This window comes from Nerophis lumbriciformis, linkage group LG32 (genome assembly GCF_033978685.3).
Source record: "Nerophis lumbriciformis linkage group LG32, RoL_Nlum_v2.1, whole genome shotgun sequence".
NCBI lineage: Eukaryota > Metazoa > Chordata > Actinopteri > Syngnathiformes > Syngnathidae > Nerophis > Nerophis lumbriciformis.
Window position 1 is genome coordinate 19,288,033 of NC_084579.2, and position 26,798 is coordinate 19,314,830.

General features: G+C 39.1%; 1 protein-coding gene across 1 annotated transcript in view; it reads right to left on the reverse strand.

The window, feature by feature from the left end:
- dym (dymeclin) overlaps positions 1–26,798 on the reverse strand; it is a 134,598-nt gene that overhangs the window by 91,001 nt on the left and 16,799 nt on the right. Inside the window, exons 3-13 of the mRNA XM_061927506.2 lie at positions 21,725–21,777; positions 21,563–21,656; positions 21,303–21,439; positions 17,844–17,916; positions 13,102–13,227; positions 11,343–11,482; positions 5,187–5,372; positions 1,296–1,474; positions 1,066–1,191; positions 879–992; positions 696–790 (exon numbers count right to left, since the gene is read on the reverse strand). Of these exons, the coding sequence (XP_061783490.1) occupies positions 696–790; positions 879–992; positions 1,066–1,191; positions 1,296–1,474; positions 5,187–5,372; positions 11,343–11,482; positions 13,102–13,227; positions 17,844–17,916; positions 21,303–21,439; positions 21,563–21,656; positions 21,725–21,777 (1,323 nt within the window). The remainder of the gene's footprint in view (positions 1–695; positions 791–878; positions 993–1,065; positions 1,192–1,295; positions 1,475–5,186; positions 5,373–11,342; positions 11,483–13,101; positions 13,228–17,843; positions 17,917–21,302; positions 21,440–21,562; positions 21,657–21,724; positions 21,778–26,798) is intronic.

Below are 26,798 nucleotides of genomic sequence, written 5' to 3' on the forward strand. Positions count from 1 at the left end.
AATAATGTACACACTTAGACTGATCATGCCAGCTCTTTTACCTTACAGCCTGAAAGAACTTTAGATAAAACTGTTATAACGTTTTGTGCAAATAAATTACATGTATTCAAATTGCATTTGTGTACAAACATCGGGGTTATTTCTTAAGCAAATTTTATTCATTTAATCATTTTTTTTAATTTGGATTTTTTAATTGTTTATATTTATTTTGAACAGAAAAAAAAGATATACTGTATCTTGCCATGGTTTTCTTCAAAAATAACAAATACTCCTATTATTCAATATAGCCCTGTTATTGTTGGAAAAAAATCATAGTGTCTCACACTAATAAATGTTTTAATGTGTAACAGAGAAGAGGCCCAGAATAGGTATCAAAGTGAACAATCACTAAGTGCTACCTGATGATGCGCTGGAATTTGAGTACAAACATCGGGGTTATTTCTTAAGTAAATTTTATTAATTTAATTATTTTTTAATTTTGATTTTTTAATTGTTTTTATTTATTTTGAACAGAAAAAAAAGATATACTGTATCTTGCCATGGTTTTCTTCAAAAATAACAAATACTCCTATTATTCAATATAGCCCTGTTATTGTTGGAAAAAAATCATAGTGTCTCACACTAATAAATGTTTTAATGTGTAACAGAGAAGAGGCCCAGAATAGGTAATAAAGTGAACAATCACTAAGTGCTACCTGATGATGCGCTGGGCAGCGTACTGGTGGAGACATCGGAACTGGGCTGACATGTTTGCAAGGGCAGCCAGACAGTTGGTGTGTAGGTACTTATCCTTAATTGGAGGAGACATTAGCTTGCATAAGTATATGGATGCTACTACTACATTACATGGCATTCAATTGGTAGAGCTCAGGTGTTACCCTTGTGCGGGTCATGTTGAACTGGATCGTGCGAATCACCACTAGGATGAGCAAGCTGCCGAGGGAGATCTCGGTCAACGACCTCTCCGAGTACCACGTGACATTCTTTAATACCTGTGACAAAACATGCTTTAAGGTTGTGGCCCCTTCAGCAGTGAGTAGAGTGGCTGATGTGTGTGCTACTCACCACCTCATGGATGGAGCGGTTGAAGGCGTCGTCTTCTGTGAGGATGAGGAGGATGATGAGGGCCATGTAGACGTGGTGGGAGTTTCTGTCCTCAACATGGTAAAGGATCTCTAGGATGGGCAACACCTGATGGAAGAGATGGGTATCAGAAATATTCCTTCAACAAAACGGAGTCTCGTAGAACTCAAGAGTCCAGTTCAGACGAGACTCATGGCTGCTACACAACCCACCAGATTGTCCATGTCGGTTCTAGAGAGCATGTAGGTCCTCATGTTGGCATTCTGGTGGAGCAGAGTGTACAGCAGCAACGTAGCCTGGTCGGAGCACTGCTGCTCACACAGTGCTGTGTACAGGCTGTTGAAATTGATCTGGAAGGTGTGAGCTTGCTCCACAGGAATTGACGATGTGTCTGCACGAGACACAGAGGCGTGTTTATTATAGTGAGACTGCAATAACATGAACTTTATGGTATTGGTTGTGCAACACCCCACCTTCCACCATGCATTACATGGTCATTTCATCAATTTGGACATGTTCACAGTTAAGTGTTCTCACCTGTGTTGCCAGACATTTCGACAAAAATGGCTGAGTGTAGACTTATTTTCAATGGACAGTAGATTTAGGCTGCAGTATACAAGCTGACAAGCTACAATGACTATGCTTTAAAGGGGTACTGCACTTTTTTTGAATTTTGCCAATCGTTCACAATCCTTAAGAGAAACAAGAACACACATTTTTTCCCCCCGCATTCTAACCAATAAATCGACTTGTTCTTGGTGGCTAGCAATGCAGCTAATGGGAGCAATCCATTATACCTCTAAATAACTTTAAAAATGCATTAAAAACCGTCAACAATACTTAATTTATGTTCCGTAACCTGTATAATAATCAAGCTGTAGCGACATTGTTATTGTAAGAACGAACACAGAGTAACTCTTTTTCTAGCGTCTCACATCGGCGTGCTTCGGTATTCGCCGTATTAGCTAACTACGGAAAGAGATTTGGAATGCACAACACTGCGATAGAACATCAGTTTGTACTGACTTAAAAACATGAACAATCATATTAGAGTATCTGTGAAGTATTAACCCACATTTCATGTTTTGTTTGTACACAGCCAACTTGACAGCGTATGTACTGTAGTGTAAGGTGATGTGCTGCATGTTTCATGATCAATATTATAGTGACTTAGTCGATGGACAGTTGCCCATTTGGTCCAGCTGGCCGGGAATGTATCCAGTTGATTTGGGTAAGCTATCCATTTATTCGGCATAGCTTGGCTCTACGTTCTAGATTTGCAGCGTGACCATGTCACACTCTCTCGTCTCTCGTCGTTGTTTCAGCCTCGTCTTCGAGCTCGCTTCTATATGCAGCAGTTCATCCTCCGTATATTTAATTTAAAAAAGATAAGGTTGTGAATCCTCATTTGTCCAACAATAGTTGTCTTCGTTGTCTATTGCAAAGTCTGCCATGATTAGAAAGTACACTCGCGTTTGATTCCGAAAGTAGGAACAAATTTGTTGTAGGAAGTCGGAAGTGCGCTGCCATGGAAACGGAAATGCATGCGCCGAAGAATTAGTTCCAGTTGTGCATAAAATACGGTGAATATTGTACATATTACATATTGTTATGAACGTGTCTGTTACTGCATTATATATATATATTTGCAGTGTGTATATACAACATTGCTGGAGGGTTTTGAAGATGTTTTAGAGGGCTAAAAAAAATGTGTGTTCTGATCACTCATAATTAAGTTAAAGTTAAAGTACCAATGATTGTCACACACACACGAGGTGTGGGGAAATTTGTCCTCTGCATTTGACCCATCCCCTTGTTCACCCCCTGGGAGGTGAGGGCAGCAGTGGGCAGCAGCGGTGCCGCACCCGGGAATCATTTTTGGTGATTTAAACCCCAATTCCAACCCTTGATGCTGATTGCCAAGCAGGGAGGTAATGGGTCCCATTTTTATAGTCTTTGGTATGACTCAGCCGGGGTTTGAACTCACGACCTACCGATCACAGGGCGGACACTCTACCCACGAGGCCACTGAGCGGAATAATGATTGTGAAAGATCGGCAAAATTCCTAAAAAAGTGCAGTTCCCCTCTGGACACTTCTATTTTGGAATTTTGCTTACCTTTCACAAGAACACGTTTCTTTTTTTATGCATTATAATTCTTAAATTGCGGCAACAACAAGGTGGCTAACAATGCAGATAATGGGAGGACACTGTTCCGCCCACAAACCCCTCTAAAAAAAACCCTAACCCTAAAAAACACCCACAATACTCCATTCACATCATGTGACCTAAATATTAACAAAGTATTAGTGATATCTTTTTTATAAGCGCTAAGGTAGACAAATAATTTTTAGCATAATTGACATATTGTGCCTGTTACTACATTACATGAATACTTAGTGTGCGTATATAGAACAATGATTGAGGATTTTGGATGTTTTTAGAGCACCTTGTAAGCGGAATAGAGCGGCTCCCATTGATTCCATTGTTAGCTGACTTTTGATGATTGATTGATTGAGACTTTTATTAGTAGATTGCACAGTATAGTACATATTCCGTACAATTGACCACTAAAAATGGTAAGACCCGAATACGTTTTTCAACTTGTTTACGTCGAGGTCCACGTTATTCAATTCATGGTACTTTTACTAATGTGTATTTTCAAGTTAGAATGCATGAAAAAAAGAAAAAATACTGTATGTGTGCTTGTGTAAATAATTAAAATTGAAAAATGGAAAAAAAGTGCAGCTCCCATTTAAGAGTGCCCCAATTTAAGAGTGTTTTGAGATAGGAGCTGCACCATGACTAATTTATGCTCAAAGTTGCAAGCAAACTTGGAGTTACAAGCATCCCCGCCATTAGTTGACGTAGCAAATGCCACAGTGAACCCCATAAGATCCGCCTAAAATATCTGGAGATCGACATCATTTTGTTTTCCAGCTATGGGAAGGAAGAAAATGAGTGTGAAAGACAGTGCTGAGAAGACGACACGGATGCTATTCATTGTATTAAGGTAAGAAATCAATCAAATACATGGCAGAAAATGTCACCAACTTGGTGAAGCAATTGGAGCCTATCACTGCTAGTCTGAAAATAATGTTAAAATAATATCTAAACAGCAGACATTTATCCATGAAAATATGGGAAAGCTGCTGATGGTGTGTTTGACTGAAAAGCAACTGGAAAGAGATACCGAAGAAATCCACTATTAAAATGTAAATGCTGTACATTAATAATACCGTATTTTCCGGACTTTAAACCGCTACTTTTTTCCCAAGCTTTGAACTCTGTGGGTTATACAAAATGTGCAGCTAATCTATGAATTTGTCTTCGCTAATGGCTAAATTATAGAATGGATTAAGCAAATAAATAAAACAATGAACCAAAATTATCCACTTTAAGAAACTGTTAAAATGCAACGTGTTCACATAGGACAAAGAAGAAGAATCCTGATGAACTCGAACATTATTAAATGGGAGAACATCTTATTCATCTCATAAAGGGCGAACAATGACTTTTATGTTTTGTTTGCTCAGCCATTTTAATGCCGTGTTAGAGGCACTGTTTGGAAACAGTTAAGGTATGTAAATAAACATTTACAAAATCTTTCTATTTAATTATCTCATTTCACAACGTACCAGTATATATTTGCAGTTTATAATCCGGTGCAGCTAATGTATATTAAAAAATTCAGTGGATGTGGCTTATAGTCCGGAAAATACGGTACATTACTTCATAAAACTATCATAGTTGTTAGTAGTACATTCTATTGTATCAGTCAGTACAGTCTATTGTATTGTTTTCATGCAGAATTTCTTATCTAAAAGTTTTATTCAAATTGTGCTGTTTTGGAGGAGGCATGCACCAATTAAATACAAATCAATTTAAATGGGAAAAGTTCATTTTAGATACAAGTATTTTGAGTTAAGAGTTCCGTCACAGAAACAATTAAGCTCGTAAGTTGCAACCACATCATTTCCTAATTGTAGAATGAATAAAAAAATAGTATATCCTTTCCTATCTTATCCTAAGACGATATAGTAATGTATAACCAAACTTTTAATAAAACATAAACAACATGGCAGATTTAAAGCATCCGTTACCTTGCGTGTTTCTGAAGCAAGTAATAGCCTGGCGATAAGGGTTGGGCCATTCAGGCCCATCCGTCAGATTGGCCAGGACCAGCAGTAACAAAAGGCTCTGATTGGACAAAGGTAAGGGGTTGTGTTCCTGCTCTACGCCTGCCTTGCTGCCGGCTCCCCCCAATGTGAAGACGCTCCACAGACCACCTGAAGACACAATTACAACATATGCGTCACTTTATTAGGCACACAAACACACAGCATGGAATATCAACAAGTATTAAATGAGAGGTGGGCCTAATGTTCTGTCAGATCTACCGAATCCACAAGGAGTGTGTATATAATATAATCAAGTTGATTTGTGTTGGATGGAGGGAATGAATGTAAAAGGAAACGTGTGGCCAGACTTGATGTAATCCAAACCAAAATGGGCACAATGGACTTATGCTCGGCCCTCTGCAGCGCAAACATAGACGGCGCCAGAGAACAAAAACTTGTGCTACTGGAGTCTCTTTTTTTTTTTTGCTGGTGGGGGATGTGTTGATTTTCTCAACTGAAGTGTAGGCGCACTCAGGCGTCAAGAGAAGCGTGAGCACCGAGGCACATGGATGACCGCCTCTGGCTCCTGGACGTCTAGCCACAGGGAATCTATGATGCAAGCGATGTGGGGTCCGAGGCGGCTTGATGCTGGTCCAACCTGATAGAGCTACTGAAACTACAGTAGCACGGGAGGTTGCTAAGTACACATGTTGCCATCTAGTGGTGGACATTAGAAGGACTGCTTTATTCTGTGGCATGTTTTCCTAGAGCTGGATACAACTAGGTTTCCCAAACTGTGTGAGAGAAAGTAAAATGACTTCCCCACAGAGACTAAAGTCTACATTCTCTCTCTCTCTCTCACGCACACACCTTCTTTCAGGGTTATGAGGCCTTGAGAAAGGAAAAAGAATCTCAAGAGAGATGGGTCCAACTTGTGATGGAGTCTTGTTCATCGCATCACTGGCACCAGAGTGACTGGACCAAGTGTGTCACAGAAGCGTGTCTGGCAGGCGCATTTCCTGCACTCACATGCACATTCGCACGTCCACTTTTTAGCTTTATTCGACCTCAGCGTGAGGTTATTTGTTATTTCTCCAGCTGCACAGTGGAAAAAGACGCTTGAAAGAGGAAAGGGAAACGGAAAAGCGAGGAAATCCAAACGGTCCTGTTTGTCCTGTTAATAAGTTGGCCTTTTCGTCTCAGCAAAATATAATGTATTAATTGCTATCTTTCATTGTCCTTGATTATGCAAAATAAACATTTTAATGATGAAAAAAAAGGTATTTCTCATGAGCAAGATAGTCTGCCCCATATGTCCGTTACACAGGACACACATGGCAAAAGAGAAAAAAAAAGAAGCAGGCTTTGCTACACATCTTACAATAAAGCTTGGGGCTCTGCCAACTTTTAGGCAGCTGTAATTTTGATAATTTATTTTTTCTTTAGCAAATAGACTAACCTACTGTGATGTTGCTGTTAAAATGTGACCGTTAGCACTGTAGCTCACATTGCAATGCTAATGTTCCTAACATTTGAGTCCTCCTGTCCCACTCATTATTACGTTGTTACCGTATTTTTCGGATTATAAGTCGCAGTTTTTTTCATAGTTTGGCCGTGGGTGCGACATGTACTCCGGAGTGACTTATGTGTGAAATTATTAACACATTACCGTAATATATCAAATAATATTATTTATCTAATTCACGGAAGAGACGAAGCAAAATGTCAGCAATCGTCACACACATGTCAACCAATAAGAATTCGGCGGGGGAGGGTCATGGCAGAAGTGCATGGTGGGTCATGGGATGCTAACTGCTATATGCTACTGCCGTAGCTATTAAAATGGATCATTTCTACATTGGCGGTAACTTATAAAGGGAAGGGCTGAACAAAAATGGCACCGAAAAGGAAATCATATACTGCAGATTACAAGCTGGACGTAGTGAAATATGCAGCAGAAAACGACGATCGAGCAGCAGAAAGAAAGGACGCTAGCGGCGCATACCAGGAGCGACAACGAGGAATAAGATTTAATCGGATTTAGCGATCAGGAGTGACAGATCGTTTGGTAAACGTATAGCATGTTCTATATGTTATAGTTATTTGAATGACTCTTACCGTAATATGTTACGTTAACATACCAGGCACGTTCTCAGTTGGTTATTTATGGGTCATATAACGTACACTTATTCAGCCTGTTGTTCACTATTATTTATTTATTTTAAGTTGCCTTTCAAATGTCTATTCTTGGTGTTGGATTTTATCAAATACATTTCCTCCAAAAATATGACTTACACTCGAGTGCGACGTATACCGTATTTTTCGGACTATAAGTCGCAGTTTTTTTCATAGTTTGGCCGGGCTCCAGTGCGATTTATATACGTTTTTTTCCTTCTTTATTATGCATTTTCGGCAGGTGCGACTTATACTTCGGAGCAACTTATACTCCGAAAAATACGGTATGTTTTTTTCCTTCCTTATTATGCATTTTCGGCCGGTGCGACGTATACTCCGGAGCGATTTATAATCCGAAAAATACGGTATATGGCATATATCACAACGAGGGATGGGTCCGAAAGTCATTACTTTTATGGGTACCGACCAAATTCAGTCAGTACTACAGAGTACTGATTCATGAAAGACAAATCAGTACCATATTACGATACCTTTTGTTGCACAGGATGTCACTGGCTCAGGTACTTGGCGGGCAAACAGGCATATTCATAGAGGACTGCCGCTAAGTAATGTTGCAACTTTACCTGCTTTGTAGCATGCCTACAAAGCAGGTATGCCGATAGAAATTGTTCAAAAGTAAGGCGCAACTTTTCAAGCTAGTTCGATGCTAATGTACAATGAAATATGACATATAGATGCTACTGATTAGCATTAGTGTTTTGGCATGGCGATTCCAACACCTTTAAACTTGGAAACTGAAAACTATGATCATGAAAACTACAACTAGGACGTGTGTTACAATTAAGCAGCTGTGTAAGACGCACACTACTTACAGTTTTTATGGCTCAACAAAATATAAGACTGGCACAATCAACTTAATGGCAAAGACTACTTTCTGGATATGGCAACACACCTAGGACAGACTGAAATGAACGCATACTTGCAAATGAGACTCAGAATTATAAGATAAAACTACTGGACAGCACAGTTATATTTATCAGCCTACGGTCAAATGTTAAATAAAAAAACTAATTATTACCACATGAACACACAAAAGTACCAAAATTGTTACTGTTGAGTATTGGTATCAATATGCAATTCGCGGGAGTTTGTACCGTATTGGTTCAAATGTGAAAGATACCCATACGAAACCTCATATTGAGCATGTTGTAAAAAAAAAAGAAAAAGATAATCTGTGATGTATCATGCTGAGTTTGCATACATGTTCGAAATAAACTTCAACCAATCTTAATTGCAACTATTATGAAGTGCTGAATAAAATATACATAAAAACAAATGTCCACTGCAGAGGAAGCTGGTTCTCAGGAGGATATTTAAAAAGTGGAGTAATTCACAACAGTGCGTCTTGGAGATACACTCTGTCCGACACTGGCGTGTACTAACACAGCTCATTACTATAAAAGCTACAGACACAAAAAACGGCATGTCCCCAGAAGAACTTTTTAAACATTTAGGTAACACTCTTCCCAACTATATTGTGGGACCTCTGAGACATATTCACAATAGCTGAAAAATAGTCTAATATAGCACCTATTAACCCCTAACCTCATGTACCGGTACTCACAAGCATCTATATTAGGTATATTTCAACCTAATCATGGAATCACATTACACCCACAACACTTTTCATAGAGCTCTTGTATCGTACTTCACTAAATTCTGCTTCATGTTAAAGACATTTAGTATGTAAATCGAGATGAAACTGTCGTCTAAACACAGATAAAACAAAGGACATGTCGGAGCCTTTTGAGGATGTTCCTGGTGTTGTACAGACAATACGCCAACACGTTCTTTAGATAATATCACACAAATGAGAATGTTCAAAGGATTTTCCCATGATGCATGCATACTGTAGCAGCATCGAAAAGAAAAGGGGGGGGAAAAAATCATCTTCAGAAAAGCTCCTCCAGTGCCGCTGAGAATAACACAGGCCTTTAAGTGTAAAATCCCCTCCCCTTTAGAAAACTGCTTTAAAGGATTTCTGTTGTTTCCGTTGCAAACACCACATTTTCCACATGGAAATAAGATGTGCACATTTAACGAGACGGGGAAATAAAACAAGCGTTGTCTCCGAGCTACGACTATAAGAGCTCCAGTGTCTTTTGTTGATGTGCGTGTGTGTACAAGGGAGGCGGCTGCAGACAGACGGGCTCTGGGGGATTACGGAACAGGACAGGGCACCATAACTCATCAGGGCCGTCTGTGGCCACCGACACACATGCACACACACAGTGACAGACAGGCCGGTGAATGCTGATGCCTCACAGGACGTAATCTGCCAACAGCACCCCACAAAGAGCGCTTATCAGTGCGGGGAAACCCGTGGGTGCACATCTATTCTTGCACTTGCTCACACAAGACAGACGCACACTCAGCACGCCAACAACCAGAGCCTACACGCAAACACGCGCGCACAAGCTGTGCTCATTTTTGAAAACATCACTTTTATCCGCGCTGCTTTGCATGCATGTCAGCACAACTCACACGTTCATTCCTCAAATCATTCATGAACCGGGCATCACATGAAAGAAAAGAGAAGGGAAAAACTGGCAACACTTTTGTGTTTTGGAGGCTGTGCTTATGTGATTTGACTGCTCCTCTTATTTTTCCATTTTCACTGATTTTACCCTTAAGTTTACAGCCACAATTGCTTTGACACAACTGAGCAAACTTATACAGTTGTTATAAAAACCTATTAAATGGTTTAAGTACTTTCACTGGGATGAATGTTGCAAGAAAGCAATTTGGTAATCCAATTGCATTTCATTTCCTCTGCTACTAAAAATGTAATATTATTGTTTGCTAAATACATTTTTGATGTGGAACTGTGAACCCAACAATTATTACCTCTGCCGAATGCTAATTGCAAGGTCATGTTTTGTTTGGGCAGATAGTTTGGTTGTTAACCTGGTCTGATGGTTTGGCTTGTTCTTTAGTTAGTAGTAGACTGCGTGATTGGCTCGCTTGTTGGTCAGTTGGTTGGTCAGATGGCAGGTTGGATGGTTGGGTAGTTTTTTTGGTCTGTTACTTGATTAATTGGCAAGTTGTTTGGTTAGTTGGTGAGTTCTTTGGCCTTTTGGTTGGTTAGTTGGCTTTGTTGCAGCTTGGACGGGTAAGTTGCCTGTTTATTTTGTTGGCAGGATGGCGGTTATTTGGTACCATTGGTTGGCTTTTGTTCTAAATTAGTTGGTTTGGACGATCGGCGGTCAACTTTCCTAGGCTGTTTGACCAGTTGGTTGATTGGCTGGCTGTTTGTTTGGTTAGGTGGCAGGTTGGTTAGTTGTCTGACCATTTCTTTGCGTAGTGAATTGGTTAGACAGTAAGATGATTGGTTGGTTAATAATTTGTTGGATGTTTGGCCATTCCATTGGTTATTTGTCCAAATAGTTGCCTTGTTGGTTTTAAGTATCACACAAACAAATCAGAATACTACATTTCCAAATAACAATAGCTACAATCGTGTCACCTTCTTTATGAAAGTGCTGGCACTTTCTTTGTCAATATGCCAAGTTATTTTGCAGGTGTTTTCTATAAAAAGGCCCAGACTGTCTGAAAGTCTATTCAGAAATACACAATGCGCTTGAAGGCCTCATCTGGGCAGTGAGCACAGAGCTTGGTAGGAGGAAAAAAGGAGACAGATACAGAGTTGTTCATCAGTTTGTGTGCACTCAATGAACAAATGAATCACATACACACAGACATTGTATGTTTGGACACACGGTTCTGCTGTTATTTGCAATGCTTGGTTGCACAATAACCCGTCAAGCATATGGAAACCAGGATAAACTTTTGGCATACATTTTCGTCAAAAAACTAATCCTAAGAAAAGTGCAGCATATACAAGCTGAAGTATCACTGTACATTTTAATGCCGTTTCAGATTTTGCCAAAAGTGAAGTATACAGTACGTTATTCTAGTTGGAGCGTGTGTGTATATTCGTACTTGCCACTCCGGACGCCAGACCATAAAGCAGGCCACCCTCAGCTTTTGGCTCAAAGATGTGGGTTGCCGGGGGCGGACATTTTTCTTGTCTGATGAAGTTATAGAGCAGCGTCTTCACGAGGCGACTAGTCAGCGACAAACTGGAGGGGAGAAGAAAAAAAGTACGGTAAGGTATTCATAGCATCAGTAACAGCTTGGCCGTAGATGACCACTATGTAACCCACCAGACAAATTTTTTATTTTTTATGCAGTACAAATCACAAGTGGATGGAAGCACAGTTAAAGTTGAATTACAGAATACTGCATCTTGCAATGGTTGACATACTGTTTTTAGCACACAAAATAGGTATTTTGCACAATAAAAACCTTTGCTAATGCGGCATAAGAAGAAACGTATCATGTACTGTGCACTATGTGGTAAATAGTTTGTGCATTAGTGCTTAATACAAAGACGAACTATTGGATATGTGGTTAGCTCTCTTGAATGCATCATAAACGCAACACATCCCTCCAAAGGCTGTTGACGGCGAATGAAAGGTCACAGAAGAGACAAGGGTGATGGCTGCTTGGACATTTCCTATTTTTCTTTTTTTTTCCCCCCCAACTATCCCTCCCTGTTTTTATTACAGCAATGGAATGAAGACATGAAGACAGTGTTTGTGATGTGCATGATGAAACTGTCTGGTAGCACAGAAAGACAGACAAGAGGCTGATAATCTCACGACGGACTGGAGAGGATCCAAAGTGCTCCGTATCATCAACAGATTGCGGACAGCCCACATTGGGAACGAATTAAGAACTTAGACAACTTTTAGGAGACATTTTGCAACTCAATGACGTAGAAGGCAGACATTGTTGAACAGTAAGTCAACAATAAGAAGAAGAATGGAATGCAGACCGGCTTCGACTGGTGAATTACTATGTGAAGTCACCCCTGTCTCCAAGGCCAGGCGGTAATCTCCATCTTAGTCACTGCGTCCTTTGGCCGGCATCAAAATTAGGTGCATGTTTTTGTTGTTAAGTAATGAATTCTGGACCCATCCCTCATTGTGATATATGCCATATACCGTATTTTTCGGATTATAAATCGCTCCGGAGTATACGTCGCACCGGCCAAAAATGCATAATAAAGAAGGAAAAAAACATATACGTCGCACTCGAGTATAAGTCGCATTTTTGGGGGAAATTTATTTGATAAAATCCAACACCAAGAATAGACATTTGAAAGGCAATTTAAAAAAAATAAAGAATAGTGAACAACAGGCTGAATAAGTGTACGTTATATGACGCATAAATAACCAACTGAGAACGTGCCTGGTATGTTAACGTAACATTCAAATAGTCATTCAAATAACTATAACATATAGAACATGCTATACGTTTACCAAACAATCTGTCACTCCTAATCGTTAAATCCGATGAAATCTTATACGTCTAGTCTCTTACTTGAATGAGCTAAATAATATTATTTGATATTTTACGGTAATGTGTTAATAATTTCACACATAAGTCGCTCCTGAGTATAAGTCGCACCCCCGGCTAAACTATGAAAAAAACTGTGAATTATAGTCCGAAGAATACGGTATATTTATATAATATAAATGCTCAGGTTTAGAGTGAAGCGGTAATTTGCAATATTCAACTTGTTGGCAATTTTATGAGGTTCTGAATTTGTATTGTTAATTTATAAATTATTGAGAAATTAGTGACATTCTTGAAATATTCTATGCTGTGTCTGGGTGTGTGTATGCACACTCACCATCGCCCCTTCATGATGTGCCGGTAGATTAAACAGTCTCTGAGGATGTCTTTGGAGAACAGCTGGTAGGAGAAGAACACCAGCAAGGTGGTCACGGCTTCAAACAGGATGCTGTACGTGATATCCCTGTAAGGCAGGCAGTCACGTACATTAAAGCAACATTTTAAAATAACAGCACAAATTTTTAATGAAGAGAACATAATGTATGTCATTGCCATGGCAACCGTCTGATCACAGAGTATAATGGGCCTATATCACTGGTGGACCAGCCAAGACACATTTTATGCTGTGTTAGCGTTCTCAACTTTTTATGACTTAAATCAACTGTCTTGACTTCTTTTGAGACTCCTAGCACTATTTATTTTAACACAATGTCTTAATATCAAATGCTACTTCCCAACTGTAGGGGAATTAAGATAAAACAAATAAAATAAATGCTCCTGACTTGTGTTAAAGCTTTACATTTCAAATTGCAATGGTACTAACAATCTGAATGGCAGGATGCATTAATAATAATTTGGATATAATTGGCTTTTCATGATAACATAACCACATTAAATTGGGTTAGAATACCATATAAAAAACCCACAGAGGTGTTGATAAACACGTTAAACATGCATGTCTCTGTTATAATGTAAATGGTGTATCAAAAAAACAGCAGGTGAGGATCAAACAAAGCGAAGCAAATGGATTTTTAATGCCAAAATGCATGAAGTACGAAGATGTGCAAACCCAATGAAGACAATTGACATTTATCTTTGAAAAAAAATCAGAGTGAAATCTGTTTGGGATTTGGAAAAGGGGTGAGGGAACCCTCCAGAAGGAATAGATCTATCTGCACCGCCATCACGTACGAAGGAAACGGGCCGAGAGCCACAAAGTGGTGGAGATCAAGGGGGGAGAAAGGGGGGGCGGCCACAGAACAGGGAGGGTCTGGAAGCGAGGAACAATGAATAATATGTTGGAATGTCGAATCCGTTTATGTGAGGTTAAATGATTGACGTACGCAGAGAAGACTTCACAGGGAAAGGGCAGGAAGAATCTCATACATTGAGATGGAATGTTTTGACACAAACAACTCTTATTAAAATGCTCTATATTATAGTATTTTTCATCAATGTTTAATAAGTCTCAGCGGTCTCACAATTGGAACTTATGTAGGGTTGTCTTCGACTATACATTTTCATAATCTTTTCCCATCATTGACGAGCTGTCACATCTATGGCGTTTTTCTTTAAAGAAATGGTTAATGAAATGTAGATATTCCAAAGTCAAAGGTACTTATAAAAGGAATACAGTCTAATCAAAGTAAACAAAAAAACAGATCTCACTTGCGACTTTTTCCAATTAAAAAAGGCTAAAACACAGTCTCAGGGATGTGAGCACCCTTTGAGAAAAAAAGAGGAAAACTGAGAAAAAAAAGAGGAAAAGTGCTGTCACGCAAACCCTAAAAGACAATTTTGAAAATCATGACAACATTTCCTGCAATTACACTATATTTTACTCTCATCTACCACATACATGTCCCTTGTAATGTACCACAGAATATTTACTTTTTTAGTAGATAATTTATTAACATTATTATCATTGAGGTCATTGCATGCAAAGACCTCAGAAAACGTTTCCCATTTGGCAATCAAATTCAGCTCCATCTACTATTCGTCGATAGCGTTTCTACTGGTATGGTTTCTTCATGCATCACTCCAAGCAACATTTGTAGGTTTTGCAGTATGACTAAAACAATACTTATTCAACCGTCACATGTTTCGTAGTAGTGTTTTCATTCATGTTTGCACGTGCTTTCGTAGCGTAATCAAGCTAGCATCGTTAGCATTATCTGATACACTAACACGTTTACAAGGGTCTGCGTTGGTATTAACTTATAATAGCATTCTTTTTGTATTGTTTCAAGTTTCACAAATTCCACAATAAATTCATTAAAATGTCACCGTGGAGTTATTGAGTCTGTTTAGCTTTTTGAAGAGCTAGCTTCCGCAGCTAGTGGGTCCATGACAATGACGTTTCTACCGTGTGACAGGCACCGTTTGTAAAACAATTATGGTGAAAATCCTCCGGTGTAAAAACCTCATTTCACAACATCTATATCTGCGGGTTATACTCAGTCTGATGTGGCTATTATACGGGGAAAAATGTTCTTTTAAAATTCGGGGTGGGTGCAGCTTTTACACCGGTGCACTCTATAGTCCGGAAAATACGGTATTTGTCTGCACACAATATATGAATCAATCAAATGATTATCGTCCCAACACACCTGCTGTATGTACGCAGGGGACACCGCAGGTATTTCGAGTAGTAAGTTTTGATGATATTACTGGGGTAAATATATTTGATTTATGGTATTTAAGTTTAATAGAGGTGTAATTGCTTGTTACTGTATGACTATAGACTACTCCAGCAGACTTCCACTCAAACTAGCTAGCTGTTCATGTACTTGTTAAATGATTTTGGGGCCAATATCTCTAGCTAGCTAGGTTTACGTACCATCACAGTCTCATAATGAACCGAAAATATTTCTCCGTTAGCCATGATGCAGGGGTGTATAATGTAGCCCGGAAGAGTCAGGGCTGCATGGGATTCTGGGTACTTGTTCTGTTGTGGGTTGTGTTTATGTTGTGTTAAGGTGCAGATGTTCTCCCGAAATGTGTTTGTCATTCTTGTTTGGTTTTGGTTCAAAGTGTGGCGCATTATTAGAAAGAGTGTTAAAGTTGTTTTATATGGCCACCGTCAGTGTAACCTGTGTGGCTGTTGACCAAGTATGCGTTGCTGTCACTTATGTGTGCAAGCAGAAGTTGCATATAACAAGAGGCTGGGCTGGCACGCTGTTAACACATATTGTAGAGGGCGCCAAATACTGTACCATCATGGCACGCCCTTATTATTATTGTAAGGGTGAAAATCGGAGAATATTAATCCCGGGAGTTTTCGGCGAGGGACACTGAAATCCGGAAGTCTCCCGGGAAAATCGGGGGGGTTGGCAAGTATGCAGCTGAGCCGCATCGGAATGATCAAAAAGCCGCATGCGGCTCTTTGATTGCCGACCCCTGATCTAGCCTATTTCTATTCATTAGTCCATCAGTAAAATATTTTTAAAGACTACTCCAATTGTTTAGCTGACTATTTATACTGTATCTGTGTGTGGGATTGCATTAGTGTTTTACAAGAATAAATAAATACAAACAGATTAATGCCACGTACACCACCTGATGTGTGGAGACATTTCACCCCAACCAATGTAGGCGGAAAGGCTGTGTACATTTGCAAATACTATGCAAAGAGCTACGTCAAAAATGCCACAAAGATGCAGCAGCATATAGACAAGTGCCCAATAATATATCATTATTGTAATTCCCCATTAATTCCCATATATTCCCATTAATTCCTATGGACGGTGTCCAACTTTGAATAATCAAAAAATGGTCAATATTTCCAATCTTCCCGAGCTTAACTTCCCGTGGTAAATTTCCGGAAAGTTTCCGGAAATTTACCGAAAACTTTCCACCCCTTTGCAACCCTAATTACGAGGGAGGGTGTTTAATATCAGATAATCCGAGTGGGAGGTTGATAGTCGAATCAGACTCTTTCCAATCAAATCATTGAATCTCAGCAGGACGACAGCCTGTTACTTTTTGACAGCAGCATTATTTAGCTTATTCGCTGAAGGAAACAAACTGATCCAACTTACAGCTCACATGTCTGTAGCTGAGTTGGCAGAGCTCCGAGCTTTATTTCAAGATGTGTAGCAAAGCAACCTGTGTGTAGCAACATTGAAAAGGAGCATTTTAGCACCTTTTCATGTGAGGGTGATTTTTCTCATCAACAGGCACATATTATTGTTAGAACATCATAAATACAATTTTGCATGTAAAGGGACTTTAATTAATGAATTAGTGCATGGTATTGTTCTTCTTAGCAAAACTTAATAGGCAACTAACTTACTGTATTGTTTCCACGTGTGTGGAACAGTTTAGGGAAAGCACCACCAAAACAAGAAGAACTTGACTTGCGCTGACCTTTAACCCCATACAACATTTTAACAGTTTTGAAATGACAAAAATACATTCTCAGACAAATGGTTATTAAGGCCATTGTTCCCAACACGTTTGCTCCTTTAGTCTTAATTGTTGAACATTCTACAGTTGTGTAGGTTAGTACATCATACACACATGCGAAGAAAAGTCTGACAGTATTTTTCCAATTATTAATGTTTTTCTTATTCCCTCCACCCGGCTGATTGGCACAACATCTGCTCTTCTTCTTCTCGTAAAAACTAACCAACACTTTCATTTCTTACGCTCAGCCTACAGCCAGCTCAGCGCTCCGACGCGCCAAGCTCGCTGGCCGAGTAATTTCAAAGTAAACTCAGGCGGGATCTTTTTCTTTCTTTTTTTCATGACGTGGACCAGCTTTAAATTGTGACTCACTCAAAAGTGATGCCAACCCTACAAAAAAAGTTTTTCATGCCAATGACTAACATTCTGGACCCAATAAACACAAATGAAAAAGATGAATAAAAACAGGAAGTTCAAAAGTAAAGAACTCTGTAAGGGACATCACTGCTGGTTATGGAAAATGTCAGACAAGACTACTGACATTATTAAATAACAGCGTGGGAACAATCCTGGTAAAGATCGTCATAGTAAACATCTTATTCTATTACACATCTTGACCTTTAACAAGTTATGTTCAACACTCATGCAGAGAGAAAGAAGACGACGACTTACAATAGGGGTACTTCAACAATCAGGTGCACCAGGTTGGCCAAGAGCTCCTCAAGGAGATCCTCACAGCCCGATTCTGTAAGAAAGGTGGTAGACGTTATAACAGACAAGTTGAAGTTCCCTGTTGACCTTTAGAAGGCCAGCCCAGGCCAGAGAGGAGCTGCAAGTGTTTTCACAGAGATAGCACAATACATTGAGTGAGTGATGGCTGTGAGTCACACAACAAGCACCAAAGAATAAACAAGACAACCAAACACGTTTCCACCTTGATGGTAGACCTTAAAGAACGGATATTCAACTAAATTGATTTGGGGGCTACATTCCCATAAAGCTAAGGACCGAGGAGCCAAACTTCTCCCTTTACAATTACTCCTATTTTGTATATTTTGCAGAACCAGCGTCCTCTATAGTAGACATTTCAGTTTGGTCTATTAATTTTTTCACTCTGCTTTTTTTAAGAACCTTCTACAAAAAATCTAGTCAAAGATCATCTCTATGGTGACTCTAGTATCTTAACTCCTATCTTACTGACAGGATGCAATGCGTTTCCCAAAACAATGTGACCACGGAGTATATTAAGGTAACGTGCGGAGTTCCACAGGGTTCGGTTCTTGGCCCTGCATTCTTCAGCATCTATATGCTGCCGCTAGGTGGAAACATACGCAAATACGGTGTTAGCTTTCACTGTTATGCCGATGACACCCAACTCTACATGCCCCTAAAGTTGAACAACACGCCAGATTGTAGTCAACTAGAGGCGTGTCTAAATTAAATTAAACAATGGATGTCAACTAACTTTTTGCAACTCAACGCATGGATAACGGAAATTATGATTATCGGTCCTGCTAGACACCGATTTAATAACACCACCTTAACATTTGACAACCAAACAATTACACAAAGCAACTCGGTAAATAATCTCTGTACTATCTTCGACCCAACTCTCTCATTTGAGTCACACATTAAGTGTTACTAAAACAGCCTTCTTTCATCTTCGTAATATCGCTGAAATTTGTTCCATTTTGTCCACCACCGAAGCTGAGATCATTATTCATGCGTTCGTTACGTCCCGTCTCGATTGCTGTAACGTATTATTTTCGGTGTCCTTATGTCTAGCATTAAAAGATTACAGTTGGTACAAAATGTGGCTGCTAGACTTTTGACAAGAACAAGAAAGTTTGATCATATTATGCCTATATTAGCTCACCTGCACCGGCTTCCTGTGCACATAAGATGCGACTTTAATGTTTTACTACTTACGTATAAAATACAAAACGGTCGAGCTCCATCCTATTTTGTTTTATATTGTACCATATGTCCCGGTCAGAAATCTGCGTTCTAAGAACTCCGGCTTATTAGTGATTCCCAGAGCCCAAAAAAAGTCTGCGGGCTATAGAGCGTTTTCTATTGAGGCTCCAGTACTCTGGAATGCCTTCCCAGTAACAGTTAGAGATGCTACCTCAGTAGAAGCATTTAAGTCCCATCTTAAAACTCATTTGTATACTCTAGCCTTTAAATAGACCCCCCTTTTAGACCAGTTGATCTGCCGTCTCTTTTCTGCTCTGCCCCCCTCTCCTGCGTGGAGCGGTTATCAAGTGACCACAGATGAGGCGCTAGATGTTCAAAGTCGGGACCTGGGATGGACCACTCCTCTGTGCATCAGGTGGGGATGTCTCTGCACTGCTGACTTGTCTCCATTCAAGATGATCCCCTGCTGGCCCACTATGGACTGGACTCTCACACTATTAACTAGATCCACTCGACATCCATTGCACCGGTCGCCCAGAGGTGGGGTCCCAACATCTGCGGTCCCCTCCAAGGTTTCTCGTTGTTCCCATTGGGTTGAGTTTTCTTGCCCTGATGTGGGATCTGAGCCGAGGATGTTGTTGTGGCTTGTGCAGCCCTTTGAGACACTTGTGATTAAGGGCTATATAAATAAACTTTGATTGATTGATAGTGTTTTTAGGAATCTGCTGCAAAATCGAGTCTTCTGCAGGTTTTTTTTAACAAAACACGCAGGCCACCAGTTAAATAGCCCAAATGAGAAAAAAGAGAGGACCTAAAATGGAACCTTGAGGAACACTGCAAGTATAACTAAAGAAGTTGAACAAATGACTACTGAGCGCATCTGAATTTAACAAGCTACAGCAACACCTCAGTGACAAATTGAAAACAAGTTGTACCTGCCAGGACGGAGAGGACTTAAAAGCGGTGCTATGAGGACCGCCTCAGTTATGTGAAACCCAGTGTCCTATGATTGCTAGCTAGTTAAAAAGTCAATGCAAGGATCTGACAATGTGTTTACAGTGGCCCAAGTTCCCCTATACAACTGGAGCACTTTAGTGTTTTAAGGAATTTGCTGCAAAAATATTTGTCTCTTAAGTTTTAGCTGACCTCGGGGGCTGGTATGGTGTCAATCTTGGGCCAGATTTGACCACCAGGCCGTCAGTTCAATAGCCTAGCACTATACATTAAACACTGCATTCCAGTCAATATGATACCGCACATATCTTAAAAATGTTCTTGCAGGACTCTTTGCCGCGATAAGTACGTGAGCTTATTGCTGTGATGTGGACATTTTGTGGCGTGAAAGAGGCTACAGACTAAAGTGGGCCTTCAGAATTCAGTCAGATAAATAACTCACAAGTCAACCAAAAAATGTCAAAGAATATATACTCTGAATCCAGAAGCCAGACAAATAAAGTACGACAAAAAAGCAACTCAATGTCACCTGATCTACTACACCTTAGTTTAAAATGTGCACTGCTTTTTCTTTGGCTTTTTGACTGTATAGTGATAACATTTATGACAAAATTTAACATCCGAACTTAGATTGTGCTGTTATGTTCAATAATGACTGTGCCACCTAAATACTGATATTTTTCTCATTTACATTACTTTTGCAAGGATAAATCGAAACAAAATAAAGGTCATACAATGTGTCTTGGGTCCAATGTTGTCATATTTTTGACTGTACTTAAGGGCTACAGAAAATGTTTGTCACACAACCAATTCTGCATGGAAATTGTTATGTAGATGTACTGTTATATATGTTCTAATACACAGTGTTAAGCATTAGATTTGTGTTAAGAATGTTTACGGTCAAACGTCCTATTATTCTCGCATGAAGTTGACAGCCATGTTTTTGTCTACAAGCACCAAGCAGGTCTTTCCAATACGAGCTTTCTTAAATGCATCACAAATAGAGTGACAAATAAGAGAGGTAGGGGAATAAAGCTTGGGCCTACATGTTGTTTTGTGAGGAAAACCATCCAAGAACCTGACTGGCTGTGACATGTATTTTAGGTCATGGATCGGAATACGTCACTTTTGGGTTTAACACAGCTGCTACAAGTCATTATTATTATTATTATGTCAGATTGTTTCCCAGTTTCCATCCTCCTTTGACAACAACTTCCTGTCTATGTGTGCGTGTATGAGGGAGAGAGAAACAGTGCTCACCGCCACAGGAGCCTGGCGCCCTCTCCTGGTAGCTGAACTGCAACTGCAGCTCCTCCTCGCTCATCTCCCGGATAAACACCTTGAGCAAGCAGCGGATCATAAAGAGAGCATTGTGCGCCTGCCAAATGAACAGTTGACTGTGGAACAAAGGCGGAGCACATCAGTCAAAATCAACGTTCATGGTGACTTTGTTTCAAAGGTCTACCTCTCCCATGTTGTTATATTAGTAACTCAAGCATCTTGGACACATTAACACTCACTCTTGGCATTCTGTGGAGATTTTCAGCTCTTTGGTTCTTCCCAGGAATATTCTCACCAGAGCACCAAAGTTCCCTGTTCTGGGATTGTTTTCAACTGAACAGGAAATAAATATTAAGTCCTGCAACATTCATCAATTGATATAATAAAGAGAGGCAACATACTTAGGAGCTTGGCCAGCGGTAAAACAGCTTCTTCCAGCAACTTGGAGTCAGCACTGTTTAAAGCACAAAACAAAACGAGAGATTTGTCAAATACAGTGGTTGACTCAACTGCAGAGAGTACCTGCCATTTATTTATTAGACAGTGAAGCCTTTAATAATACAAATGCAATTTTATAATAACATTTTTTTTTTTTACCAAATTATTTTTTTTGTTTGGAAAAGTTTCACACTGCATACAGTAGCACTTCCTCTATATATCTGTATAGAATCATTCTTAATCAGTGTTGGGACTAACGCGTTACAAAGTAACGCGTTACTGTAACGCCGTTAGTTTCGGCGGTAACTAGTAATCTAACGCGTTATTTTTTATATTCAGTAACTCAGTTACCGTTACTACGTGATGCGTTACTGCGTTATTTTGCGTTATTTTTTATGTAGTATCGGCTAGAAACTGAGGATCTGAGTGTGTTTTATTGCAGCGTAGCAGAGACGTGCTTCTGATTCTTCCTCTGCGCTCTCTGTGTGTGTGCGTGTGGGTGTGGGAAGGGGAGGAGAGGGGGGGGTGCGCAATACAACGTAAACCGTTGGCCAACCAAAAAGTAACCACAGAACACTATACGACTATACGGTATAGTGTTCTGTGGTTACTTTTTGGTTGGCCAAGCAGACGTGACGACAGGCTGTCCCCACTCAGATCCGCACAGACCGAAAGGGGGCGTGCCTTAAGTCCGGCTGGAAATCGGGAGACATTTGGAGAATGGTTGTCCCAGGGAGAGGCACTGAAATTCGGGAGGGTTGGCAAGTATGAGATATTCTCACTTCTTTTCTTTTGTCGAGCACAAATAAAAGAACATTTTAGTTAAATGTAAGTTGTGTCTTGGATCAAAGATCCCGTCTCCTGCCCAAAACAACAATTCAAATCTGCCTGGTTAGGCTTTGTGTATGTCACGTGTGCCTTCCTTAGGTGAAGCCAGGTTTACAGTTATGTTGTTGATTGATTGATTGATTGATTGAAACTTTTATTAGTAGATTCCGTACAATTGACCACTAAATAGTAACACCCAAATAAGTTTTTTAACTTGTTTAAGTCGGGGTCCACTTAAATTGATTCATGATACAGATATACACTATCAAATAAATACTAACATCGTAATACAGTCATCACACAAGATAATCATCAGGGTATATACATTGAATTATTTACATTATTTACAATCCGGGGTGTGGGATATGGAGGGGGGTGGGAGGGGGTTAGGTTTGGTTGGTATCAACACTTCAGTCATCAACAATTGCATCATCAGAGAAATGGACATTGAAACAGTGTAGGACTGACTTGGTAGGATATGTACAGCAAGTAGTGGACACAGAGAGAGAGATCAGAAAGTATAAGAAAAAGTGTCTACATTTGATTATTTACAATCCGAAGAGGTATTATGTGGAAGGGAGGGTGTTAGTTTAGGGCTGTAGTTGCCTGGAGGTGTTCTTTTTGTGCGGTTTTGAAGGAGGATAGAGATGCCCTTTCTTTTTCACCTGTTGGGAGTGCATTCCATATTGAAGTGGCATAGAAAGAGAATGAGTTAAGACCTTTGTTAGTTCGGAATCTGGGTTTAACGTGGTTAGTGTTAGTGTTATTATGCTGTTTGTTACTTATGTATGTTATGTTGCAGCTATTTAAAATAGTTTTGTCAATTTGTTCTGGCCTGAAATAAATTGGCCCTTTGAAACATATCTTTGTCTTTGTGTGTTGTATGTAGACCACATTGCTTAGCAGAGTTCAGTGATGCAAATGTATGTCAAGTTGATCAACAGATTGTATTATTCTCCAGTGCAATAACAGTACTGAAATGAAGGCTAAAAGGGCATTAATGGGAGCTTTAAAAAAAAAAAAAAAGTAGAAGTAACTAAATAGTTACTTTTCACAGTAACGCATTACTTTTTGGTGTAAGTAACTGAGTTAGTAACTGAGTTACTTTTGAAATAAAGTAACTAGTAACTGTAACTAGTTACTGGTTTTCAGTAACTAACCCAACACTGTTCTTAATAAATGTTGCGGTCGCACCATTTCACGCATATACAACCAATTCCCGGGAATTATGGGCGGCCTCGCTAATGTGTCCAATACCCACAATTTCGCCTCAGATTTTGGCCGAACAACACAATGAAAACTGTCCAACCAATCAAATGTCTCCATCGCATCACCGCATGTCTTCACTTCCTTGTTTACATTAACATTAACATAATTCATTCACTCCTTAATCACTCATTATTCACTCATTTGCCAACAAAAATCACCGCCATAGATCGCCAACAGTTACAAAATGTTCTCACCGAAAGTGCGGATATACTACGTGCAATGTGTTGGAACAATGAAAAGTTTACGATTGACTTTTAACTTTCAAAACATGCACGAACGTGCACAAGAATGTGTTCAACTTGTGGACGACAGAGCAGACAACAGACAATAAGGCATCCTTTCGTGGTGTTTGTTATACAAATTATGCAAACGTGCGTAATTTGGTTACCTTTTAGATATGTAGGTAAATACACTATGCCTATACTTACATTTTATGAATGAAGAATACATTTAAAATAATTCACAAATTAATAGGCATATGTGCATAATACAGTATCTCATAAAAGTGAGTGTAACCTTCAACCATTTTCACTACAGTATATATTTTCAAGGGAGAATACGAGAAATGAAGCTTGAATATACTTTGGTGCAAGGTTTCTTAACCTTTTGTGCCCAACTTTTCCACTACAGATGGGCCTGGGGGTGACTCAAATATTAACACTAAAAGAAAAATGAGTACTAACCAAATATACTGCATCAGAAGGAACTCAGAAATAACTGACGCAAAATACATTCACATACAAATATGTTGTGCTAAAATTTTGAATAAAAATACATTAATAATTCATGTGTTTTTTATCTAAACTGTCATGAAATTAAAGTCAAAAAGAAAATACAGCCTCAACACTTTAGTCGTAATTCTTGCACTTAAGAAACTAGCTCAAGATTTCTGTATGAGATTGTCATTACTGCCGCAAGTGGTGGAAAAGTGTATTACAACTAAGTACCGCTGCAGCCAATACAGACCACAGCTGAGAAACAAATATATTTGCCGGCAAGGAGAATTTATCTATTTTAGCACTGCGTATCAGTATATAAATGCATTTTTCATGACTCCCTTCCTTAGTAGATTAGATTAGTATTTATTTTTGTAGGCAACCTTAATAATATTTTTGATTAACACAGGCTTTCATATCATTTGAGAAGGCTATTAACCCGGTAATCTATAAGTAGGTTGGATATATTTATGGAATATGATTAAAATCAAGAGTAAGATTACTAACTAAGTGTTAATACTACAGTGGGCCTCGGACCCCTAACCCTAGTGTAAAAGTTGGGCATGTGTAATGTTGAAAAACGTTATGATGGCTTTAAACTCTGATATGTATGATGTATTTAATTTACACGAGAAAAATAAAACCAAAACAAAATTGGATTCGTTTATTCAGGATAATGGTAAATGGATTATACTTGTATAGCGCTATTCTACCTTAAAAGGTACTAAAAGCGCTTTGACACTATTTCCACATTCACCCATTCACACAAACATTCCCACACACATTCCCACACTGATGGCGGGAGTTGCCATGTAAGGTCCTAACCACGACCCATCAGGAGCAAGGGTGAAGTGTCTTGCCAAAGGACACAACAGGCGTCACTAGGATGGCGGAAGCTTGGATCGAACCTGGAACCCTTAAATTGCTGGCACGGCCGCTTTACCACCCGAGACACGCCATCCCCAATAATGCACATTGATGAACAATTTAAATTAACACATTGTAAATTGGACAGATTATACCTTAGTTGCTAATTGACATCTGTGGTCCTTAATGTTTTCTGTAAAAACGGTGGTCACATTCCAAGGTTCCAATGTATACATACTCTAGGGATGTAGCAATAAACTGTATCAATGATAACTGCGGTAAAACTCTTGACAGTATTATCGTTTTAAATTAAAATTACAGAAAAACCGTGATTGATAACTGCACTTTGAAAACTCAAGGACTGGCGCCAGCTCACTTGCTTAAATACTAATATGAAAACAAGAGGAATTAAGAAACTACATACCACAATCTAAACTTATATAAACACATTACTGTCTAAACAACTAAGATATTCAATTGTTCACATTTAGCCTACAGATGTGCTCTCTTAGAACGCAATAATCGATCTATACACAAAGGAACACAAGACAGAGGTGTTTTATGGTGCGTTCAAGGACAGCTGAACACAGGATGCCATACAACGCTCACTAGGAATTATAAATAATATTAGATTTTGTTAGGCACTTTTTATTCAAATAAATCTTAAAGTGCTACAGTACAAACCAATATTTAAAACAATAAAAGCTTAGCCATCAAAACAGATAAAATACTGAAACTAAAACACAATCGGCGAATTATAAGAGACACAAAATATGCAAAATACTGTGTTCCAACAGTGTGTCTATTTATTTTAGTTATTCAAAAAAAGAGTTATTTGGGCAAAATATTTCAGTGTGTATAAGTACTTTTTGAGCACATTCAACCATACTGCGATAATAATGTTACGCGTAGTTTAATGTTTATGGTCAGTGTTATTGACGTTAGTTGTTGTTGATATTATTCATTTTTGCTATTTGAAAAGTTGTTGTTGATATTATTCATTTTTGCTATTCGAAATGTTGCGGGGCTGGGATTGGTTTGGAGTTGGGATTGTTCTATCCAGTGTTAGTTTATTGGACTGATTAATATCCTATGTATTTTTTCTAAATAAATGAAATGTATCCTTAAAAAAATTATAACCGTGACAATTTTGGTCGCGATAAATGTGATATGAAATATTAATATCATTACATCCCTATCATGTTCACAGTATATCTTATATTATTGTGTTATGGTATGATATGATGCACACACTTCCACCTATAAATAATGAGTAAATAATAGACGTTTATTTAAGGTGGCGCACAGACAAATTGAGACAGCATCAATAGGAGTGGGACTATTATTTCAGGAAATA